General features: G+C 42.6%; 1 protein-coding gene and 2 non-coding genes across 3 annotated transcripts in view; 1 reads left to right on the top strand and 2 right to left on the bottom strand.

The window, feature by feature from the left end:
* Positions 1-13,704, top strand: part of SNX6 (sorting nexin 6) — a 47,956-nt gene extending 34,252 nt beyond the window's left edge. The window contains exons 11-14 of the mRNA XM_070358710.1: positions 4,560-4,646; positions 8,347-8,506; positions 8,589-8,674; positions 12,991-13,704. Of these exons, the coding sequence (XP_070214811.1) occupies positions 4,560-4,646; positions 8,347-8,506; positions 8,589-8,674; positions 12,991-13,044 (387 nt within the window). The 3' untranslated portion in view covers positions 13,045-13,704. The remainder of the gene's footprint in view (positions 1-4,559; positions 4,647-8,346; positions 8,507-8,588; positions 8,675-12,990) is intronic.
* Positions 13,705-16,304: 2,600 nt separating this feature from the next.
* On the bottom strand, positions 16,305-16,468 carry LOC138984522 (U1 spliceosomal RNA). Its single transcript, XR_011461811.1, has one exon. It is a non-coding gene; the product is annotated as a U1 spliceosomal RNA (small nuclear RNA).
* A 5,302-nt stretch (positions 16,469-21,770) lies between these two features.
* On the bottom strand, positions 21,771-21,860 carry TRNAY-GUA (transfer RNA tyrosine (anticodon GUA)). The gene is given in 2 exon segments: positions 21,771-21,806; positions 21,824-21,860. It is a non-coding gene; the product is annotated as a tRNA-Tyr (tRNA).
* Between the last annotated feature and the right edge of the window lie 2,334 nt (positions 21,861-24,194).

Here is a 24,194-nt window from a genome sequence, read left to right as displayed (position 1 = left end):
CTATACGTGTAGAAAAAAGCACATAACAGAAACGTACAGCTCAGTGAAATGTTATTTCACACACTCATGTAATGAATACCCAGACGAAGAAATGGAGCATTACAGCAATTCAGGTACCCGACTCCCCTTTCAGCTGCCTTCTGAGTCACCACCTCCTGTAAGACTACCACTGTCCTAGCTTCTAACAGCAAAAATTGGTTTTATTTTCATATCTTATATAAATACATATGCAGTATATATTGTTCTTTGTCTGGTTTCTTTTAATTGTTATATACATGAGATTCATTGGTGGTGTTGCATGTAGGTATAGTTTCTACATTCTTACTGCTGTATTGTTTTCCATTGCAAGAATAGACCTAACTTTATTATTTGTTCTACTGGTGGGCATTTGGATAGTTGCCGGTTTGAGGTACTTTACACAGAGTACTGTTAAGACCATTTTTTATTTATCTTCAGCTGAACATAAGTACACATTTCTGTGGGGTGTATGTAACTTGGAGACGTGATAGTTCATAGGATACCCATGTGAAAAGCTTTTGTAGGTGAACTGTTTCCCTAAGTGATTGTGCCAACTCACATTCCCACCAGAATGAATGTGAGCATTGGGCTGCTGCACAGGGTTGTAATATTTGGTATCTTTTTTTTACTTTAGCTGTTCTGGTGGATGTATAGGATTTTTTTAAAATTTTTTATTTTGACAACAATTTCTGACTTAGATTGCAAGAATAGTACAAAGAATTCCTGTACACATGTCACCCAGATTTCCTTTCCTTTTGTTCAGTCACTAAGTCTTGTCCAACTCTGCAACCCCATGAACCTGCAGCAAGCCAGGCTTCCCTGTCCTTCACCATTTCCCAGAGTTTGCTCAAACTCATGTCCATTGAGTCAGTGATGCCATCCAACCATCTCATCCTCTGTCACCCTCTTCTCTTGCCATCAGTCTTTCCCAACATCAGGGTCTTTTCCAGTGAGTCAGCTCTTTGCATCAGGTGGCCAAAGTATTGGAGCTTCAGCTTCTGCACCAGTCCTTCCAATAAATATTCAGGGTTGATTTCCTTTAGGATTGACTGGTTGGATCTCCTTGCACTTCAGGGGACTCGTAAGAGTCTTCTCCAGCACCATAGTTCCAAAGCATCAATTCTTCAGCGCTCAGCCTTCTTTATAGTCCAACTCTCACATCCATACGTGACTACTGGAACAATCATAGCTTTGACTAAATGGACCTTTGTTGGCAAAGCAATGTCTCTGCTTTTTAATACACTGTTTTGGTTTGTCATAGCTATTCTTCTAAGGAGCAAGAGTCTTTTAACTTTGTGGCTACATTCATTGTCTGCAGTGATTTTGGAGCCCAAGAAAACTAAATATGACACTGTTTCCACTTTTTCCACATCTGTTTGCCATGAAGTGATGGGGTCAGATGCCATGATCTTTGTTTTTTGAATGTTGAGGTTTAAGCCAGCTTTTGCATTCTCTTCTTTCACCTTCATCAAGAGGTTCTTTTTTTTGTTGTTTTGTTTTGTTTTTTAATGATTTTATTTATGGTTGTGCACGGTCTTCATGCTGCGTGGGCTTTTCTCTAGCTGTGGCTCCTCTTGTTGCGGAACATGGGCTCTGGTGCCCACAGACCTCAGTTCTGTGGCTCCCGGGCTCGAGAGCCCTGGCCCAGTGGCTGTGATGCATGGGCTCAGCTGCTCTGCCACGTGTGGTCTTCCCAGACTAGGGGTGGAACTCACGTCCCCTGCTTTGGCAGGGGGGCGATTCTTTACCACTGAGCCACCAGGAAAGCCCTCAGGCGTATTTTAGACTAGTTTTCCACGCTCCTATCTGGTGAGAGAGGCCTGGGAGCCGGGAGTCCACTCAGCCACAGTGCTGGCTCTGCCATCAAAAGCTCTGGGGCCTCTAGCGAGCGCCTGCCCCTCCCTCAGTCGTGTCTGACTCTGCCCACCAGGTTCCTCTGTCCATGGGATTTCCCAGGCAAGATTACTGGAGTGGGTTGCCATTTCCTTCTCCCATCAAGAGGTTCTTTAGTTCCTCTTCACTTTCTGCCATTAAAGTGGTATCATCTGCATATCTGAGGTTGTTGATATTTCTCCCAGCAGTCTTGATTTCAGCTTGTGATTCATCTAGCCCAGGATTTTGCATGATGTACTGTGTATATAAGTTAAATAAGCAGGGTGACAGGATACAGCCTTGACGTACTCCTTTTCTTTTTTTTTCAGGGGTAAAATACTTTTAATAAATTTTTATGGGATACTCCTTCATTACAAACAGTATTGGAAATGTAACCAAAAAATAATAAAGATAAATAGGCCAATAACAAAATCTTAATTTTTTTTTAATTTTATTTTATTTTTAAACTTTACATAATTGTATTAGTTTTGCCAAATATCAAAATGAATCCACCACAGGTATACATGTGTTCCTCATCCTGAACCCTCCTCCCTCCTCCCTCCCCACACCATCCCTCTGGGTCATCCCAGTGCACTAGCCCCAAGCATCCAGTATCGTGCATCGAACCTGGGATGTACTCCTTTTCCAACTTGAACCTATCCATTGTTCCATGTCCAGTTCTAATTGTTGCTGCTTGTCCTGCATACAGATTCCCTTAGATTTGGTTGACATAGTACATTCTTCTTTATCCTCTGTCTCTCCAGAGTGAATGAAGAGTTCTCATCTTTTTAGTCTGACATGGCTGCTTCCCACTTCACCTCACCTCAGACTCACCACACCACTTTAGTTTTATGTTTGTTTGTTTGTTTGTTTTTAACTTTCACTCTTTGGTATTTTCAGGCACATTTTGTTAATGTTTTAATGTTGTTTTGTGGTTGTCTGCAGCAGGGGGATTGGTTTGAATTACCTAGTGCAGTACTCCTGCCAGCCTCTAGTACTTTATAGTCTGTGTACATATCAGTTGCTATTAAAATGAATAGAAAAATACAGGTGAACCTAAAAGATGATATTGAAACTAGTTACAGCCAAGAACTTGAGTCAAATATAGAGTCCTTCCATAAATTCACTAATCTCATTTGATCTCATCATTTTTCTATTAACTTTTTTTTGTCAGTTACATACAAAGACAAAATAACAGGCTCATAGAAAGAATGGAAGGAAACTTAGCTTAACTAGGAACTGATACTGTAGTTACTTATAACTTTAATTTTTTTATTTTCATTTTTTTATTTATTTTAACTGGAGGCTAATTACTATACAATATTGTGGTGGTTTTTGCCATACATCGACATGAATCAGCCATGGGTGTACACGTGTCCCCCCATCCTGAACCCCGCTCCGATCTCCCTTCCCACCCCATCCCTTGGTTGTCCCAGAACACCAGCTTTGAGTGCCGTGCTTCTCGCTTTGAACTTGCACTGGTCATCTATTTTACATATGGTAATATATATATGTTTCAATGCTAATAACTCAAGTCGGCCCACCCTCACCTTCTCCCACATAGTCCAAAAGTCTGTTCTTTACATCTGTCTCCTTTGCTGTCTTGCATATAGGGTCATTGTTAACCATCTTCCTAAATCCATATATATGCGTTAATATATTGGTGTTTCTCTTTCTGACTTACTTCACTCAGTATAATAGGCTCCAGTTTCATCCACCTCATTAGAACTGACTCAAATGCATTCTTTTTTATAGCTGAGTAATCCATTGTGTATATGTACCGCAACTTCCTTACCCATTCGTCTGCCGATGGACATCTAGGTTGCTTCCATGTCCTGGCTATTGTAAACAGTGCTGCAGTGAACATTGGGGTACATGTGTCTCTTTCAATTCTGGTTTCCTCGATGTGTATGCCCAGCAGTGGGATTGCTGGGTCATATGGCAGTTCTATTTCCAGTTTTTTAAGGAATCTCCACACTGTTCTCCATAGTGGCTGTACTAGTTTGCATTCCTACCAACAGTGTAAGAGGGTTCCCTTTTCTTCACACCCTCTCCAGCATTTATTGTTCATAGACTTTTTGATGGCAGCCTTTCTGACTGGCATGAAATGGTACTTCATTGTGGTTGTGATTGCATTTCTCTGATAATGAGTGATGTTGAGCATCTTTTCATGTGTTTGTCAGCCATCTATATGTCTTCTTTGAAGAAATGTCTGTTTAGTTCTATTGGCTCATTTTTTGATTGGGTCATTTATTTTTCTGATGTTTATCTGCATGAGCTTGTATATTTTGGAGATTAATTCCTTGTCAGTTGTTTCGTTTACTGTTATTTTCTCCGGTTCTGAAGGCTGCCTTTTCACCTTGCTTATAGTTTTCTTTGTTGTGCAAAAGCTTTTAAATTTAATTAGGCCCCATTTGTTTGTTTTTGTTTTTAATTTCATTACTCTGGGAGGTAGGTCATAGAGGATCTTGCTGTGATTTATGTCAGAGTGTTCTGCCTATGTTTTCCTCTAAGAGTTTTATAGTTTCTGGTCTTATATTTAGATCTTTAATCCATTTTGAGTTTATTTTTGTGTATGCTATAACTTTAATTTTTTTACAATAAGAAAAAAGTACTGAGTGTAGAATGTAAATACTGACTAAATACTTAATTTTTTTTTCCTATTTTAGAAAATAGAAGCACGAGTGTCAGCTGATGAGGACCTCAAACTTTCTGACCTTTTGAAATATTACTTAAGAGAATCCCAAGCTGCTAAGGTAATTTTATTCATTGTTTTTAAAATGGACTGCTTTACAGAAACCCATCATCTCTTTAGAAGTTGTTAGACTTAAGATGGTTTAAGATGACTTATCTCTTGATTTTAAATCATATTTTCAAGTGTGATTTTTTTTTTCTCCTTTTATAGATTGTAGGTCACAGAACCCCACGTTAAAGTCTCCTCTATTAACTTCTGATACAGTTTGTCTAGAACTTATCTTTTTTTTGAATTTGATATATTTAGCCAGGTGAAATACCTGCAGAGACAAAAGGAAAACGCCCAAATAACAGTTGTACAGTTAGAGGATTCCTAATTTGGCCTATCTAAGTCCTCTGTTGGGGGTGTCTGCTCAGTTGTGTGCAGCTCTTTATGACTGCATGGACTGTAGCCTGCCAGGCTCCTCTGTCCATGGGATTTTCCCAAACAAGAATACTGGAGTGGGTTGCCATGTCCTCCTCCAGGGGACCTTCCCGACCCAGGGATTGAACCCACGTCTCCTGTGTCTCCTGCATCACAGGCAGATTCTTTACCACTGAATCACCAGGGAAGCCCTCTGTTGAGGGTGAGCGAGTCATAAAACAAGGATATGTTTTATTTTAAGGCATCTCAAATTTCCTTTTGGAAATCTGTCCATGTGTAAAACTAAAACTCTTTACTAATCAAAAAAATGTTTAACAAAAACTTCTAAAAGCACTGAAATGTTAGTGACTCAGATATTCCAATTCAGTGTTAATTTATGAATTGAGATGTACAGAAAATTCCCATCTGGTCCCTGTTGCTTTGAATACCCTTCTTTTATTTCTCATCAAATTATAAATAACCCTTTTAACTTTGAGGACTTAAGTACTTGCAGATATACTGTCCATATCGAATTTGTTTTAAATCAGATTGTGTATTATGAACTGCTTAACATTGGTTGGGCAGGGTTAAAATAAATTGTTCACTTTTGAAGACTTATTATTATAATATGTAATTGTTTGTAATATATTCATAAAAGGGAAGGCTGCTCAACAAGTAAAAAGGAATGAGCTATGCATATATGCAACAAGATGGGTCACTCTCAAAATAATTTTGCTGAGTGAAAGAAGCCCGGCAGGAAAGACTGCAGTTTACATTAGCGCTCACTCTTGGTGGTGTACTTTCTGTGGGTTTGGACAAGAGTGTAGTGACATAAGTATCATACAGAATAGTTTTCCTGTCAGAAACCCTGTGTTCCATCTGTTCATTCGCCTTCCTCCTAACACTTTTTGATACCTTAATTGCCTCCATAGTTTTCCCTTTTCCAAAATGACATATTGTTGAGTCTTGTCATACTGGTTTCTTCACTTGGTAAGGTGCATTTAAGTTGCCTCTGTGCTTTTCAGGACTTGATAGCTCTTATCTCTTCAGCAGTTAATAGCCTCTATCCATCAAATTTGTTTATCCACTAACCTTACTGAACGGTTGCTTCTAAGTTTTGGCAGTTATGAGTACAGCTGCTATAAACATCCGTGTGCAGGTTTTTGTGTGAACATAAGTTTTCAACTCCTTTGAGTAATTAACAGCAAGGAGGGTAATTGCTAGAACATATGATAAGAGTAGTTCTGTCAAACTGTCTTCCAAAGTGGCTATATCATTGCATTCCCACCAGAATGAATGAGAATTCCTGTTGCATAACATCCTCACCAGCAATCGGTATTATCAGCATTGTAGATTTTGGCCATTCTGACAAGGTGTGTAGTGATACCTTGTTCTAATCTGCATTTCCCTGATAACATTTGATGTGAAGCATCTTTTCACAAGCTTATTTGCCATCTCTGTGTCTTTGCTGAGCTACCTGTTCTAAAAAAAGAGTTATTTGTGTATTTTGGATAGCAGTCCTTTCTATCAACATTTTTAACTGTCAGGGAAAGGAAAGTGTTAGTCGCTCAGTCATGTCTGACTCTTTGCGACCCCATGGACTGTAGCCTGTCAGGCTCCTCTGTCCATGAGGATTCTCCAGGCAAGAATACTGGAGGGAGTAGCCATTTCCTTCTTCAGGGGATCTTCCCAGTCCAGGGATTGAACCCGGGTTGCCTGTATGCCAGGCAGATTCTTTATCATTTGAGCCATCAGGGGAGCTCCTGAGCCACCAAATACACATCAAAACCATGGAGTTATATCACTTCACACCCCCTACATAGCTCTAATCAAAAAGACAACAGTGTTGACAGGCATGTGGAGAAATGAGACCCCTCATAGTTCTGGTGGAAAAATGTAAATGGTGCAGTCACTTTGAAAGTAGTCTGGCATTTTCTCAAGAGGTTCAACATAGAGTTACAAGTTGACCCTGCAATTCTACTTCTAAATAATGAGCTATGAAAGAGAAATGAAACATGAAAACATATCCACAGAAAAGCTTAAACACACATGTTCGTAACAGCATTTTTATGAAATAGCCAAAAAGTTGAAACAAACCAAATCTTTCAGCTGATGAATGGATCAATCAGTGTGGTATATCCATACAGTGAAATATAGAGCTTCCCTGGTGGGTCAGAGGTTAAAAGCGTCTGCCTCCAACGCAGGAGACCTGGGTTCGATCCCTGGGTTGGGAAGATCCCCTGGAGAAGGAAATGGTAACCCACTCCAGTACTTTTGCCTGGAGAATCCCATGGACAGAGAAGCCTGATAGGCTACAGTCCACGGGGTCGCAAAGAGTCGGACACGACTGAGCAGCTTCACTTTCACTTTGATATCCATACAGTGAAATATTTAGCAATCAAAGGTATGAAATACTGATTCATGCTACAAATAGATGAACTTGAAATTTTATGCTAAGTGAAAAAGCCAGACAGGGGAGTTCGCTGGCAGTCCAATGGTTAGGACTCTACTCTTTCACTGCTGAGGGCCCAGGTTCATTCAGTCCCTGGTCAGAAAACTAAGATCCCACAAGGCAAGCAGCCAAAAAGGAAAAAAATAAATAAAAGCCAGGCACAAAAGGCTGCATATGAAATGATTCCTTTAAGAAATCTGTTTATTTGGCTGTGCTGGGTCTTTGTTGCTATGTGGGCTTTTCCCTAGTTTGGCAAGTTGGGGTTCCTCTCCGCTTGTGGTGCACGGACTTCATTGTGGTGGCCTCTCTCGTTGCAGAGCACGGGCTCTGCAGCGCACGTGCTTCAGTAGTTGTGGCTCCCGGGCCCCAGAGCAGACTCAATAGTTGCGGCACATGGGGTTGCTTGTCTTAGACAGGTGGGATCTTCGTGGATCAGGGAGGGAAACCGTATCTCTTGCATTGGCAGGCACATTTTTTTAGCCTTGAGCCACCAGGGAAGCCCAGGATTCCTTTTTTAATGAAATGTCCAAAATAGGCAAATCTGTAGAGACAGCAGATGAATGACTGGAGGTGGGGGCTGTAGGAGGAAATGGAGAGTGATTGCCATGGATATGAGATTTCCTTTTGGGTGACAGAGATGTTCTAAGATTGAGTGTAGTGATGGGTACACAACTCTGTGTGCATATTAACCATTGAATTGTGCTCTTTAAATGGGTGAATTATATGGTGATATGAGTTATACCTCAATAAAGCTGTTACCAAAAAAATGTGGAAGAGTAACTGACCTGTGGCATTCCGTGTGTAAGTGTTAGCTCCGATGATGGTTGTTAGGGGTGGGTGGGGGGAGGTTGGCAGCAGCTACTAGACACGAGCAGCATGTGTTATCATGCAGCATTCTGTTTTATAGGATCTCCTCTATCGAAGATCTAGGTCATTAGTGGATTATGAAAATGCCAATAAAGCACTGGATAAAGCAAGAGCGAAAAATAAAGATGTTCTGCAGGCTGAAACATCCCAACAGTTATGTTGTCAGAAATTTGAAAAAATATCTGAATCTGCAAAACAAGGTACTCTTATATTAACCTTTAGTCATCAGGTATGTTTTACACTGTTACACAAGTAGTTAATCCTAATTTGTTTTGTTCACAGAACTTATAGATTTTAAGACAAGAAGAGTTGCTGCATTCAGAAAAAATTTAGTGGAACTGGCAGAGTTAGAACTGAAGCATGCAAAGGTAGTGTCATATTAAAGATATAACAATTTAAGTGACTTAAAATTTAGGAATGAGTCTGTTATGATACTTTATACTAATTTTAAAAATAGGAAATCTTAGACTTGAGAGGGATTTTAAAGATTATCTAATTTCAGGAAGAATAGTATCTGCAGTGTCTCTAATGGTTAGCTCTGCAAGACTCCAGTACCTAATATGGAGAAACAGTGTCATTTTTTGACTAGTTAAAAAAATAAATTTTCTTTACTGTCATTGCTCATTTAAAATACTATACCTGAAAATGGGAACACTTTTGCATGTGTGAAATGATTATTGTACACATTTCTTGTTGCAGCATGTTTTTTTAATTGAAGTATATAGTTGATTTAGAATGTTACGTTGATTTCAGGTGTACAGAAAAGTGATTCAGTTTTATACATATATGTATATATTCTTTTTCAGATTCTTTTCCATTATAGGTTATTATAGAATATTGAGTATAGTTCCCTGTGCTATCCAGTGGGTCCTTGTTGTTTATTTTATATATAGCAGCATGTGTATGTTCCCTTGTGGCTCAGCTGGTAAAGAATCCGCCCGCAATGCGAGAGACCTGGGTTTGATCCCTGGATTGGGAAGATCCCCTGGAAAAGGGAAAGGCTACCCATTCCAGTATTCTGGCCTGGAGAATTCCATGGACTGTATAGTCCATGGGGTTGCAAAGAGTTGGACACAACTTAGCAACTTTCAAAAAAAAAAAAGTGTGTATATGTTACTCTCAAATTCATATTTTTTGTGGTTAAAAAACATAAAATTTCCCATCTTAACCATTTTTAAATGTGAAGTTTGAGTAGTGTTAAGTATATTCACATTGTTGTATACCGGATCTCTAGAACTTTTTCATTTACTGAGCATTTATTTTAAAAATGTAATTGCAGGCCACATGTGTGTCTGTTAAATTTTAGCTTGCTAGTCTTAGCCCAGCTCATTGAGATCTTTTGGAAACTTGGGTTTGATCATGTGGTATTTGACTATTACACTAGTTTTTCCTGTCAGTTGTTTGATATTTGCAATTTGTATGAACTTCCTTTTTATGTCTTCATCTAAGTTTTGATTTAAAAGGTTGATCAGGATTAAAGGAATCAGTGTTTGTTAATCTAATTTATAAAAGTGGCACCAAAAAACTTTTAGTTCCCTTCTGTTCTTTCTATGCTAATTGATACTAACTTATTAATATTATTTGGTTATATTTATTTGAATAGTTATGAATTCACTTATTTATACTATTATCCACCATTATTTCTCCATTTTATCTGTGAAGGACATTAGGATCGAGCCTGTGTTGGTTTTCTGATGTTCACTGCTTATGTTCTTTTTAAAGACGTTACAAACTATCACGGGTTTTGTTATAGATTAAGGATGAGTTGACAAACTATAACCTGTTTTTGTACAGCCTGTGAGTCAGAAATAGCATTCATGTCTTTAAATGATTATAAAAAGATCAAAAGAATAATACTTCTTGACATGCTAATTATATGAAACTCATTTAACCTATAAAGTTTTATTGAAATTTAACCTATAAAGTTTTATTGAAATACAGCCAAGCTTATTCACTTACACTTTGTCTATGATTGCTTTCATACTACTGCAGCAACGCTGAGTAGTTGAAACAGAGACCAAACGTCTCTGAAAGTCTAAAATGTTTACTGTTTAGCGCTTCACAAAAAGAGTTCACTGACCCATGCTATAGGTTGGTGTTAGCTTCTGGTTTCCAGATTTTGTACTTTTTCAAATTCTTTCTGAGGTATGTTCTTTGGGTGCCAGTTTCTCACAGCTGTTCTAGTCCAGTTGTTCTGAACTAGTAGTGATTTTGCCCCCCAGAAGACATTTAGTAATTTCTGGAGACATTTATGGTTGTCACCAATCAGGATGGGTAGGTTATAGAGAGGCCAGAGGCCAGGGTTGCTACTCAGCATCCTCCGATGCACAGAGAACCCCCACAAGAGGGGATCACAGCCCCCGTGTCAGGAGTGCTGAGCTTGGAGAACTCTGTTGTCTCAGATTTCTTACTGATTTTTTAAGTCCGAACAAAATCTCATTTTGGTCCCAGGATCCAAGTAAACCATTCCAGAAAGAGTAGATAACGGTTAAATTTACAGCAAGATGTTTGAAACTACTTTGGATTTTATTTATTATAACTGACATATATGACTCTACCACATAACTGAAGTCTAGTTATAACAGAAAACTCGATAGTTAGGTCACTTTTGTTTCCTTGAAAATAGGCTCAGATTCTTTATTAAGGAAATAAAAAATGTATGATGGGGCAGTAACAAAAAAAGTGATGAGCCAGCTGTGGGGGTGTGACGTGAGTCCCCACGTACCCTACTGTAGGTGCAGAGCAAGGTACACCTTTTGCAGGGCATCTGGCAGGTGTCAGCCTGCAGCACATACATCTCGTGACTCGGCGGTTCCCGTTGGGGGGTGCAGCTGTAAGAAGGTAATTTCATGACGATAGGCAGGCTTAGAGTCATTTGTCACAGTTCTGTTCTTATACAGGCCAAAAATTGACAGTAACTTAAACATCTAAAATTGTTTATTTTCACTTAATTTTAGACTTTCAGAAATGTTGCAAGGAAAGTACAAAGAATTTCTGAATACTCTTCACCCAGATTCCCCAAATGTGCGTGTTATCACATCTATTTTGTCTTTTTCTCTCCCTTCTTCCCTGTTTCTCTTTACACACACATCCCTGTACATACCTATTTTTGTCTTAAACCGTATGAATAAGTTGCAGATTCTATGCTTCTTCCTTTTACATGTTTCAGTGTGAATTTCCTAAAACCAAGTAATTCTCTTTCTCTTAAAATAGTCAATTATAAAGGTGAGGAAATTAATATTGACATAATTCTGTTATCTAACCCAGAGACCTGTATTCACATTTCCCTTGTTGTGCCAGTAATGTCCTTAATGGCAGAAGGAGTGAAGAGATCGTGTGCATTCAGTGCACCTGTCGTCTTAGACTTCTGGTGTCTGGGGAAGTTGCTGAGTCTTTGTGTTTTGTAGCATTGGATACAACCCACTCCAGTGTTCTTGCCTGGAGAATTCCAGGGACGGCGGAGCCTGGTGGTGGGCTGCCGTCTCTGGGGTCGCACAGAGTCGGACACGACTGAAGCGACTTAGCAGCAGCAGCAGCAGCAGCAGCATTGGATACAGGCCCGTAGAATGTCCCTCAGTTTGGGTTTGTCTGATTCCTGCGTTTGGGTTTTGCACTCTGGGAAGGTGTCCCACACAGAAGTGATGTTCAGATGGTCTCATTGCATCGCATGTGAGGAGATACATGCTGTTGATTAGCTGCCTTACTGGCAATGTACAACATTGATCATTTGCTTAAAGTGATGTCTGCAGGCTTCACAGTGGCCGAGTTGCTGTTTTATACTTTGGAATTAAGAGGTATACTGTGGGGAGGTACTTGAGACTGTTAAATACCCCATCACTCAACCAGCACTGACCAGTAGAACTTCGTGCCATGGAGGAAGTACTCTCATTAGCACTACCCGTGTGGTTGGCGTTAGTCACGTGTGGCTGTTGACCCCTTGAAATGTGGATAATGCACCTGAGGGACTGAGTTTTCATTTAATTTTAATTAACAGAAATTTTAATTATGCAGCTGTACATAGCTAATGGCTACAGTATTAGCATTTTAAGTCTCATAATAGCATCCATTCATGTTTTTTGCCTGAGTCAGTTAATTTGTGATGATTGCCAAATGGTCATTTTCTAATTCCATCTTTATACATTTTAGTTGACTTTCTAAGGAGAAGGATTTCCTTCACTCCTGTTAATATATTACTGTAACGTCAATATACTTAAATTTACTTTTGTATGTTCCTAAATTTGGATGCCAGTTCACATGTTTTATAAGTGGGCATTTAGGTATGACTTTTGTAGAATACTTGTGTGTGATCTTACTATTTTTATAAAACTGCTATAAGTCTAAGCTAATGTATATTTTAATAGCTAAAGAATAAGAACCTGTCTTACCATCAGAACATGCTCAGTAGTTTAATCGGTATACAAAGGGCATATTTTATAACCCTCACTAGTGCATGCCAAATATTAATATATTAGTCTAGATAGAAACTTACTGAAGCATCTAGTATGTGGAAAATATTATTGTGCATGGAACAGATTCTGTAATTTTATGTCTTTAAACCTTTATTTCTACATAATGACTGTTTTCACAATTCTGGTATTTTAATGTGATTTCTAATGCCATGTGTTTTCAGTAAGACTTTTTCACACTATTTGAAGCTCACTGTTGCTGTTCCCTTCCTTTGCAGGGTAATCTACAATTGCTGCAGAACTGCCTGGCAGTGCTCAATGGAGACACATAAGCCACACTCTTGCCTTCCAGTTAAAAAGGGCTGCCTTCCTTCAGATTTTATTTTTTATTAATGATGTTAGGCATTTACTGCTCACTGGAAACGAAAGAAACAGCTGACAGAGTGCATCTCCTCTCCCTTTTTCTGAAAAATAATGGATCAGTGCCACCCACGGGTCTGCGGGCTGCGTGGTGGCACCTGCGCACCTGCGCCCTGGACAATTGCCCATCATCGTGCCCTCCTCCTCTTCAGAAGTCCAAAGTTCTGTCTTTTTTAAGTAGCCTCTATAACTGTTTATTTTATGAATAACTGTTTATTTTATGAATAGTATTCCTTTTGGCTGCCAATCTTATTTACCTTTAAATAATTTCTGAAGTTTAACCCTTTCAAAAATACATGGTTTAAACAAAGATAAGGATTGCCATTACCTTTTTTTTTTTAAATTTTGTTTAAAAAAAAACATTATACACCACCATAGTTCACTCTTGTATCCTGGTAAAGCATCTTAATCAGACTTATTTTAATTAATGAACGTTTCTTAGAAGTTTTGGGACAGGCTTTATGTACTCTTTATAAGTATGATTTCTGAAGAAAAGCAAATGCATTAGTATGTTTGCCTTAAACTTGTAGACTAAACCAACTATTGTCAAATAAACAGTGATAACAGTGATAGTTTTTAACTCTGGTCATTGTATCACTCTCAAATTTGGAGTAGCTATAATCTACTCCTATACTATGCTTTTACAGTGCAGGTCTTAGCTTTTCTTTCTTTCTTTTAAAATGGCATATGGAACCAAGTTCACCGCTTTACAGAAGAATGAACTGCTTCTCTGGGTGCTTTGAGCACTTTGTATAAGATGGAATTGGACAGAGACAGGTTAGAGACCGCTGTTTGTAAAACTGGAACAGAGACTCTGGTCTGTTGTAATTTCCAGGATTCCACCTCTAGCTCAGCCAATTAACCATGAGACATATGCCAGAGTATAGATTGGTATGTAGAGAGAAAGAGGCCTGCTATAGGGAATAGTACTTGTCAGTGGGGAAAAGTTGGAATATTTGGAATAAAAGTTAGGGTACAAAGTTAAGGTAATGTCAGTAGCTACTTTACAAATATGATTGACCTTTCTAATGTGAATGACCATTATGTTTTTCCTGGTTTAAAATGAGCTCGAGTGGTTGGATTTTTCCACTCTAAGTTGTCTCCCATGTAGAAACCACAGGCATTTGGGTTGGTCACCCCTCCAGTGTGTTCCTAATTGTTTTTGCAAACCATTCTGAAGACCGCCTGCCTGGGTCTCAGGGCTAGTTACTACGGTTCCAGACTTCCTCTGCTGCTTGTCTCTTGCCTCGCTGGTGTGCTGCTCAGTGTTCCTCTCTGTTACTGTTGTTCCTCAGTGTGTTTGAATTGTCCATGTTTGTGTTGGCTGAGAGATTGTGTTTTGTCCTCCATGTGCCCTTCACTGGTGAGAATATGCCCCTGTGATGCCCACCAGTGGGTGAACGTGGGGTGGAGGGCCCCAGCCTTTGGATTCAAGGGCAGTCCCTTCACCAGCTGCCCTTGTGGCCTCAGACCATAGGGTTCACTTGAGCTCTTTGCCTGTTTCTCCACCATGAAGGATATACTGACCTACCTCACAGGGGTGTTGTGAGGATTAATAAATGTTGGTACAGTGCTTTGGAAATGTGAAGATGCTGTGTTAATGCTAAAAAATAGCAAGTTCACAATTTTCTACACAGCCATCAACTAATCTGTTTCTACCAAGGTGGCCTTTTTCTAGGAAGGAAGTACAGTGGAAAGTACATCCCCTGACCTTTGGTTTACATTTTAGAATGCTTGACGGAATGGGGTAAACTGGAGGTGACGATTATGGGTGTGGGGAGGTGAGGCGTGCTTAATAAATACATGTATAAATGAGTTATTACTATCCAAGGGTCTTGGGAAAGAATGTGTGTTACTCCTTTGAAGTCTTAGGGCAAAAATTTACTTTGTACCTCCAGAACAATTGAAACATTCCATAGCTCACTGCTAGTCCCTGTTAAAAATAGCCCACCCTGGATTCACTGCTGTCGATTGAGTTGTGGCATTCATAAAGCTTTAGCGTGGCAGAGGTGCAAGAGGAGGACACCTAGTGGCAGAGACAGGACAGCAATGGAGAAAAATGGTTTCCCTCAGGAGATACTCTATGCTTTGAGAGGAAGAGGAGCAACCTGGTCTGTGGAAATGGCTTGGGGAGTCATTGTTGGTTGCAGTGGGAACCAAGGATGTGAGAGATTAGGAGTTTATGTGGTGAGCAAGGACAGTGACCAGAGGAAATAAGTGAAAAAGGTGAGGCAAGCCTGCCTGAGGCCAGTGAGGCTCCAACTGGATGAGTTTTTTCCAGTGGGCACATAGTGTAAAAGGAGTTGATTTTTCACTGCTTATGGGTAGAGGAGAAATATCAATAACCTCAGGTATGCAGATGACACCACCCTTATGGTAGAAAGTGAAGAACTTAGAGCCTCTTGTTGGAAAGAGTGAAAACACTGGCTTAAAACTCAATATTCAAAAAACAAAAGATCATGACATCTGGTCCCATCCCTTCATGGCAAATAGATGGGAGAGGAGAATGAAACAGTGACAGACTATTTTCTTGGACTCCAAAATTCTGTGGTTGGTGACTGCAGCCATGAAATTAAAAGATGCTTGCTCCTTGAAGAAAAGCTATGACAAATCTAGACAGCATATTAAAAAAACAGACATCACATTGCTTACAAACGTCCACATAAAAAGCTAGGGTTTTTCCAGTGAGATGTGAGAAGTGGGCCATAAAGAAGGCTGAGAGCCAAAGAATTGATGCTTTGGAAGAAGCATCAATTGGTGCTGGAGAAGACTTGAGAGTCCTTTGGACAGCAACGAAATCAACCCTGAATGTTCAATGGAAAGACTGATGCTAAAGTTGAAGCTCCAGTACTTTGGCTACCAGTGGAAAAGACCCTGATGCTGGGAAAGACTGAGAGCAAGAAAAGAAGGGGGCGACAGAAGATGAGACAGTTGGATGGCATCACTGACTGAATGGACATGAGTTTGAGCAAACTTCTATAGGTGGCATGGTGCAGTTCATGGGGTGGCAAAGAATCAGCAGGACTGAGGCACTGAACAACAACAATAGCTAACAGCAAGTTTATAGCAGAAAACAAAAAGAGCACCTCTACAAATCCCTTTGGGTATAAAACATTGAAATACACATACCCAGACACCAAGCAAGTCCCTTTTTAACTGTATTCACAATTACCAGAAGAAAGGACGAGCACAGTCCCCCACTACCCCAAGTTATGCAGTCGAGCTTCCCACATTTGGGGAAGTCACAGGGGTCAGCACATCAAGAGTACAATGAATAAGCCTCGCCCTGGGAAAACCACCTTCGTGATTATGGTATCTCCTCTACCAGGTAAGTATGAGTTTCCAACCACGCACCGCCCAGCACACTCGCGCTCGCTCCATTCTCCAGGCACGGTCACTTCCTCAGCCGACTCTGCACACTCCGGGCCCTCCGCCCCTGCACGCCTGTCGCCGTGGCCTCGCTCAGCCTTAGACCAACCCCAGGAGCCTCCGCGTGTCCACACGCAGGACGCGCAGACCCAGGTGAAGCGGGACCAGCAACCTCTGCGTGCCTGCTTATCTACATACGCCACGCCCCTGCGTGGGTGTCTCCGGCGTCCTTTGCTTCGCCTTGGGGACCGCGGAGCCCACTGACCCCACCTGAGACGCGCCGATATCTCCGATGGGGGAGGGGGGGGCGTGGCGCGTGGCGACAAGTCTGGACCTGCAGAGGGGACCAGGGAAGACGAGCTCGCGGCGTTCGGCGCCCCGCAGTTGAGGGGGGACTGGGTGGGTCCCGGCTTGGGTCTGGTTTCACTTTTCTTTTACTGAAATTGACACGCAACAGAATGTCAATTGGACGTTAAATAGTTAAGAGCAGAGTTTCGTCATAAATTTAGCATGAAATTTAGTCCTCGTCCATGATCTTTCTTTCAGATTATGTAGTAATCTAATCTTGCAACAGCGAAAGAAAATCAGACTATCAGGGCAAAGCGTCCCTGTAAGGGGTAGATGTGTATGGGCTGGGTGAGGCGTTGGATGGTCCCTGAAAATCAAATACACGCAAATATCACGTTTTCATCCTGAAGGACTAGGCTGCCCTTTCAACCGCCAGATTTGTCTTTTCCTCTTCCGTACATGAAGATTATTTCTCGGAATCAAGTGGCTCCTCCCCAAACGTGAGCAAAACGACTGAACGAACTGTTGCGCGATCATGGGTGGTCCGTGCTAGGGAGCAAAGGGAGGCGAGAGGCATGACTGGTGATGTTAAGATTAGGGAAGGCTTCCTGAGGTCCTGACTGCTCAAAGATCCTAGAACACGTGGTATAGCACCCTTTGTTTTCTTCTTCCTTTTTTCTTTTTCTGGTGGGGGCAATGCTAGTTCCCGCGACAGGGATGGAATCGCACGCCGGCGCCGCCCTGCAGTGGAAGTATGGAGTTTTAACCACTGGACAACCCGGGAAGTCCCAAGCACCCTTTTTGATTATTGGTTGTCTCAGGAAGTTTTCTTTCTTAGTGAATATTTCCTAAAAATAGAGGATTTTCTTATCTAACCCCAGTGTTTCTTGATAAAAGTCAAGAAATTAACATTGATACCTTATTTATTCTATAGACATTATTCCATTTGCTCAATTCTCCCAGTAATCCTTTATCAGATCAGATCAGATCAGTCGCTCAGTCGTGTCCGACTCTTTGCGACCCCATGAATCGCAGCACGCCAGGCCTCCCTGTCCATCACCAACTCCCGGAGTTCACTCAGACTCACGTCCATCGAGTCAGTGATGCCATCCAGCCATCTCATCTTCTGTCATCCCCTTCTCCTCCTGCCCCCAATCCCTCCCAGCATCAGAGTCTTTTCCAATGAGTCAACTCTTCACATGAGGTGGCCAAAGTACTGGAGTTTCAGCTTAAGCATCATTCCTTCCAAAGTAATCCCAGGGCTGATCTCCTTCAGAATGGACTGGTTGGATCTCCTTACAGTCCAAGGGACTCTCAAGAGTCTTCTCCAACACCACAGTTCAAAAGCATCAATTCTTCGGCACTCAGCCTTCTTCACAGTCCAACTCTCACATCCATACATGACCACAGGAAAAACCATCGCCTTGACTAGACGGACCTTGGTTGGCAAAGTAATGTCTCTGCTTTTGAATATGCTATCTAGGTTGGTCATAACTTTCCTTCCAAGGAGTAGGCGTCTTTTAATTTCATGGCTGCAGTCACCATCTGTAGTGACTTTGGAGCCCAGAAAAATAAAGTCTGACACTGTTTCCACTGTTTCCCCATCTATTTCCCATGAAGTGGTGGGACCGGATGCCATGATCTTCGTTTTCTGAATGTTGTGCTTTAAGCCAACTTTTTCACTCTCCACTTTCACTTTCATCAAGAGGCTTTTGAGTTCCTCTTCACTTTCTGCCATAAGGGTGGTGTCATCTGCATATCTGAGGTTATTGATATTTCTCCTGGCAATTTTGATTCCAGCTTGTGCTTCTTCCAGTTCAGCGTTTCTCATGATGTACTCTGCATATAAGTTAAATAAACAGGGTGACAATATACAGCCTTGATGAACTTCTTTTTCTATTTGGAACCAGTCTGTTGCTCCATGTCCAGTTCTAACTGTTGCTTCCTGACCTGCATACAAATTTCTCAAGAGGCAGATCAGGTGGTCTGGTATTCCCATCTTGCCTGTGTTTCGGCCTCACGAAGCCACCTTGGCCCAGAGCAGGCTTCCTGCAAATGTCCCTTCCACCCGCCGCGCTGTCCCCGCTGCTTGCGCTGCTGGTGGGATGTTTTTAAGTGAGTGATCGAGGTCCACGCCAAGTGATGTTCTAAAACGACAGAAGTCTCTTTACAAGGAGTCGTCTCCTGAGACCTCTTGGGAAGAGAGAGAACCAGTTCCTCTCGAGTATGGGACCCCCCCAACACCCTATCTGCTTACAAATAATGCCCATTTGGGAAAGAAACAGCTACCAAGTGGGGCAAGCAACTTGGCTGTATTCCAAGCCCTGGTTCCACCTGTTCCAAGCTCCTCAGGCTTCTACCTGTACTTTCTTGTCTGGATAACACATAGTAACATCTGGAGCAGCCGTGAAGAGATACCCCATGCCCAAGGTAAGAGAAACCCAAATAAGACGGTAGGTGCTGCAAGAGGGCATCAGAGGGCAAACACACTGAAACCATACTCACAGAAAACTAGTCAATCTAATCACACTAGGACCACAGCCTTGCCTAACTCAATGAAACTAAGCCATGCCCGTGGGGCAACCCAAGATGGGCGGGTCATGGTGGAGAGATCTGACAGAATGTGGTCCACTGGAGAAGGGAATGGCAAACCACTTCAGTATTCTTGCCTTGAGAACCCCATGAACAGTATGAACAGTAATCCTTTATAGCAAAGGGAAATTCAGAATCACGTGTTACATTATGTATCCTGATTTTTTAACAAATTTTAATCTGATATAACTCCCAGCCCTGTCTTTTTTATTTCATTATGCAGGCATTTTTGAAAATTACAGGCCAGTTATTATTGTGTAGAATAGCCTTTGATTTTTAAATTGTCCTGTATGTCCTCCTAATTACATTCAAGTACGTATTTTTTGACAGGTAGACAACATAAATGATACTGTATCCGTTTACAGGTTGAATTATGTCTGTGTCCTGCCACCCCTCCCCCAGGAAAAAAAAAACAACACACCTCAATATACTAATCCCTGGTACCTATGAACACGACCTTATTTGGAAATAGAATCTTTGTACATATAATTAAGTCAGTCCAGTCACTCAGTTGTGTCCAACTCTTTGTGACCCCATGGACTGCAGCAGGCCAGGCTTCCTTGTTCATCACCAACTCCCAGAGCTTGCTCAAACTCATGTCCATTGAATTGGTGATGTCATCCAACCATCTCAGCCTCTGTCCCCTTCTCCTCCTGCCTTCAATCTTGCCCAGCATCAAGGTCTTTTCTAATGAGTCAGTTCTTCAAATCAGGTGGCCAAAGTATTGGAGTTTCAGCTTCAGCATCAGTCCTTCCAATGAATATTCAGGACTGATTTCCTTTAGGATTGACTGGTTGGATCTCCTTGCAGTCCAAGGGACTCTCAAGAGTCTTCTCCAACACCACAGTTCAAAAACATCAATTCTTCGGCCCTCAGCTTTCTTTCAGTAAAAGTTCAGTAAGGTGGGCCCTAATCCAGTAAGAATATTGCCCTTATAAGAGGAAAATGCTGTGTAAGGACAGAGATATATAATGCCATGTAATGACAAAGGACAGATTGCAGTGGTCTTGTAGTGGTGGTCTTGCAGTGACTTGTAGCTGCAAGTCACGGATTGACTGTTACCTCCAGAAGCTAGGAAAAAGCAAGGACAGAGTCTACCCAGAATCTCAGAGGGAGCATGGTCCTGCTGACACCTTGAGTTTGGATTTCTAACTTTCGTAACTGTGAAAAAATTAATTTCTGTTGTTTCAAACCACCCAGATTGTGGTACTTTATTATGATAGCCCTATCAAGTTAATCCAGTGTCCTCCTGTGGGCATCACATTGGCAGCATGTGAAGCCAGTTTGTTCAGTTACTGATGGTGTTAACATTCATTATTTGGTTAGGGTGGTGTATCAGTCATTTACTGCTGTGTAACAAATTACTCTAAAACTTAGCAATTTAAAGTAGTAACCATGTGGGTGACTTCCTTGGTCCCGTGGTTAAAAATTGCAGAGAAACTAAGCCTAGGCAATGGTGACTAAGACCTGACTCAGGCAAATAAATAAAGTGATTAATTAATTTAAAAAATAGCAACCATGTTATTTGCCCACCATCCTTTGGGTTATCAATTGCAGTTGGGCTCAGCTGGGCTGCTCTGTGGCATTGACGTAGGCTCACTTATACAGCTGCAGTCAGCTTGTCGGACAGTTGAGGCAGGTTGGTCTAAGGGCCTCAGCAGACATATTTCATCTTCACTCCCATATTTCATCCTCCAATAGGCTAAGTCAGACGTCTCATGGTGGTCTCAGGACAGCAAATAAGAGCAAATCCTGATAAGCAACTACTTTTCAATCTTCTGTTTCCATCGCATTTACTGTTCCATTAGCAGTGGTTCCGAAGATCTCCGGGTGGTAGCTCTGCTCCACAAATAGATTAAGATGGTTGGGAAGGTTTTCTGTCTCCCCGAGTCTGCACCTGCAGAGACTATATGAAAGACAGGGACGGAGAGACAGAGGTTGGGAGGTTGAAGCATTATGACTGGGAGTAACAGAGACTGTGACCTTCCTTTAGGGGGCAGAGCTGGGGGCTGAGCCGGCATTGAGGGGGTTTCAGGAAGGGTGCCCTGCTGTCCCTGACTCTGTGACGGCCTGGGTGCTTGTTGGCCGCGCTCCAGGGCTTTTGGAGCGCAGCTGCTGTTTGCTGGGCCTGGGCGAGAGTGGGGGTGGGAAAGTGAATAAAAGCCCGCGGCGGAGGCCACCGCGCTGTGGGCCTGTGTGCGGCCTATGGGCAGGAGACGGCGCAGGCGAGTCCCCAGGCCACGGCCAACGCGGGGTGTGCGGGTGTCCCCGAAAGGCTTTCCCGCCTCTGGCCAAGAAGGAAGGTCGCTGCGCTGCCGCAGGGTGTCGGGCGGGGCAGAGGCGCCGGGGGCGGGGTGCCTTTCTCTGGGGAGCAAAAGCAACCAGCACCTCCTTCGAGCCGGAATCGAACCAGCGACCTAAGGATGACCACACGTGTCGGATCTACAGTCCTCCGCTCTACCAGCTGAGCTATCGAAGGGTGCGCGCCACCAAGTGGCCGGGGACCTTACTTTTCCCAGAAACGCTGCAACACCACACTGGGACGCCCGAGGTGAGACCATCCGGGCTGGTCGGAAACCCCTTTGAAGAGAGCGTTTAAGTGCCCTTTAAGTGCTCTTCAAGTGTCGTTAGTTCAAAATACTCCTTTGAATAAAATGGTATTATTTGCTGTGGCACGTTGTGCCGCCCTTCAAAGCCAGTATCATCTTGCCTGCACTCCGCGGATCGCCTATGGATCTCCCTGCTTTCGCTCTATCACCTTTACAGCCAGAGTGACCTTCTCTCCTTTTCTAGGAGTGTGGGAAAGAGGGTTTAGATGAAGCCGCTTCTCTTCTGGAAACTTCTGGTTCACTCAGACTTGAACCCTTACAATGGTCTACAAGACCCTCAGTTCTTGTCTCCACACAGTCACCTCTCTCAGGTTCGGTACCACTCTTAAATTTTGTTCTGTATTCAGGACCTCCTTGCTATTCTCCAGACCCACTGGTCTAGCTGACCTTTTGCTAGGGATGCTCTTCCCAGACAGCCCCGTGACTAGCCCCCTCCTCCCTCCAGTCTGCTCACGTTGTCACCTTCGCCAGGGAGCCTTTCTGACCTCCAAAATCAACACAGCAACCTGCCTCCTTATAGCAACTCCCATCCCCTTTTCCTCCTTGGTTTTTTCCTTTTTTTTCTTTTTCATAGCTCTGGTCGCACAGAGTCGGACACGACTGAAGTGACTTAGCAGCAGCAGCAACATACTAATTAATTTACCTACTGTGTCTCTTGTCAATTTTCTCCCACCCCACACCCCTTTCTCTAAGTAAAATATGAGTATCAAGAGGCCTTTTTGTTGCCAAATTCCTGAACAGTGTCTGGCATGGGGTATTCAACACATAGTTGTTGAGTGGAAAAGTGCCCAGTACTGTCAAAGAGAAGATCAGGATATAAAAGAAGGGGCCAGTAGCCAGGGTTTGCCCAGGGGGATGTGCAGAAGTATCTTCTTTGGTCACAAAATAGAGCAAGGTAGCAACCCCTCCAAACCATTTCCTGCACTAAGAGACTTGACCAGACTCAAGCCTGGCTTTCAGCAGCATAAGGTCCTGTCCCTGCCTTGACCTCCACCCCCATTAAAATGTCTGTCTGATCCCAGACATAGAAAACAAACTTATGGTTACTAAAGGGGAAAGGTGGGGAGAAGACAGAATTGGGGATTAACATATCCACACTACTATATATAAAACAGATAAAGAGCACCTACTGTATAGCACACAGGACTATACTCAATATTCTGTAATAACATGCGAATAGAGTCTACAGTATATATAATATATATAATCCTGTCTCAAAAAATCTAACACCTGACACAGGGCCCTGATCTCCGTTTTTTCTTTCTTTCTTTCCTTTGGCTTCTGTATGCTGCATTTTAGTTCCCTGGCCAGGGTGACCCCTGCCCCCATGCAGAGCTCAGAGTCTTAACCACTGAAGCGCCAGGAAGGTAGCCTAACTGCCCTTTGTTAGAGCATTTAACAGGGTTTGCAATTGTAAAGATGGTTCTCTTACGGCCCAAAGGGTCTCTCTCAAAGACTGGGACCCATTCCTTTGAAATGTAAGCAAGAAGGATAGGGCCTCTGTCTCCCACTTTCTGTGCGAGGACCCATCCCAATTTCAGTAACTGCCCGCTGACAAACACAGCTGGCCTGACTCTCTACTGACCAGCTCTGTGGTTTTTCACTGCTGCCTCTTCTGAGTCCCCTCCCCCTCATCCTCCCTTTAAAACGCCCCAATCCCCTCCCCCATTTCGGAATGGAGCTCGGTCAGCTCTTTCCCCTGCTGTCAGTATTCACTGAATAAAGTCTGCTTTCAGCACTTTCTCTACGGTCTGCTGTGTTTCTCTTTGACCGAGTCAGATCGGAAAGGACCAAAGGACACCTGGGGGGCCGCTCAGTGTCTGCCCGTTGGGGCAGCAGGCGGGGGTGGGGGTTGGGGTGGGATACGGGGGCGAGGCCCAAGGGCAAGGGCTCCTGACCCCGAGCACCGCGCTCTGGGAGCCCCCGCCTGGTGCGGTGGAGGCGACTGCTCGCGCTCTCACCTGGTTTTCTCTTTGCAACAGAATCCCGAGTTTTCCTTCCAGCATCACTAGGATAGGCTACATTATCCGAAGCACTTTCGTCACTTTTATTTAGAGAGACACCGTGAATAAACATAACCACGCTTTCCTATTAAGGAGGCTTTAGTGCTTAATGTCAACCGGTAAATAGGTCTTTTCTGAGCTTTCCATGACTAGAAAATGAGTTCACACAGGCGACTGCAAAAAAGGCCTGATATTTTCTTC

This window comes from Bos mutus, chromosome 21 (genome assembly GCF_027580195.1).
Source record: "Bos mutus isolate GX-2022 chromosome 21, NWIPB_WYAK_1.1, whole genome shotgun sequence".
NCBI classification, from domain to species: domain Eukaryota; kingdom Metazoa; phylum Chordata; class Mammalia; order Artiodactyla; family Bovidae; genus Bos; species Bos mutus.
This window is presented reverse-complemented; position numbering and strand designations above follow the sequence as displayed.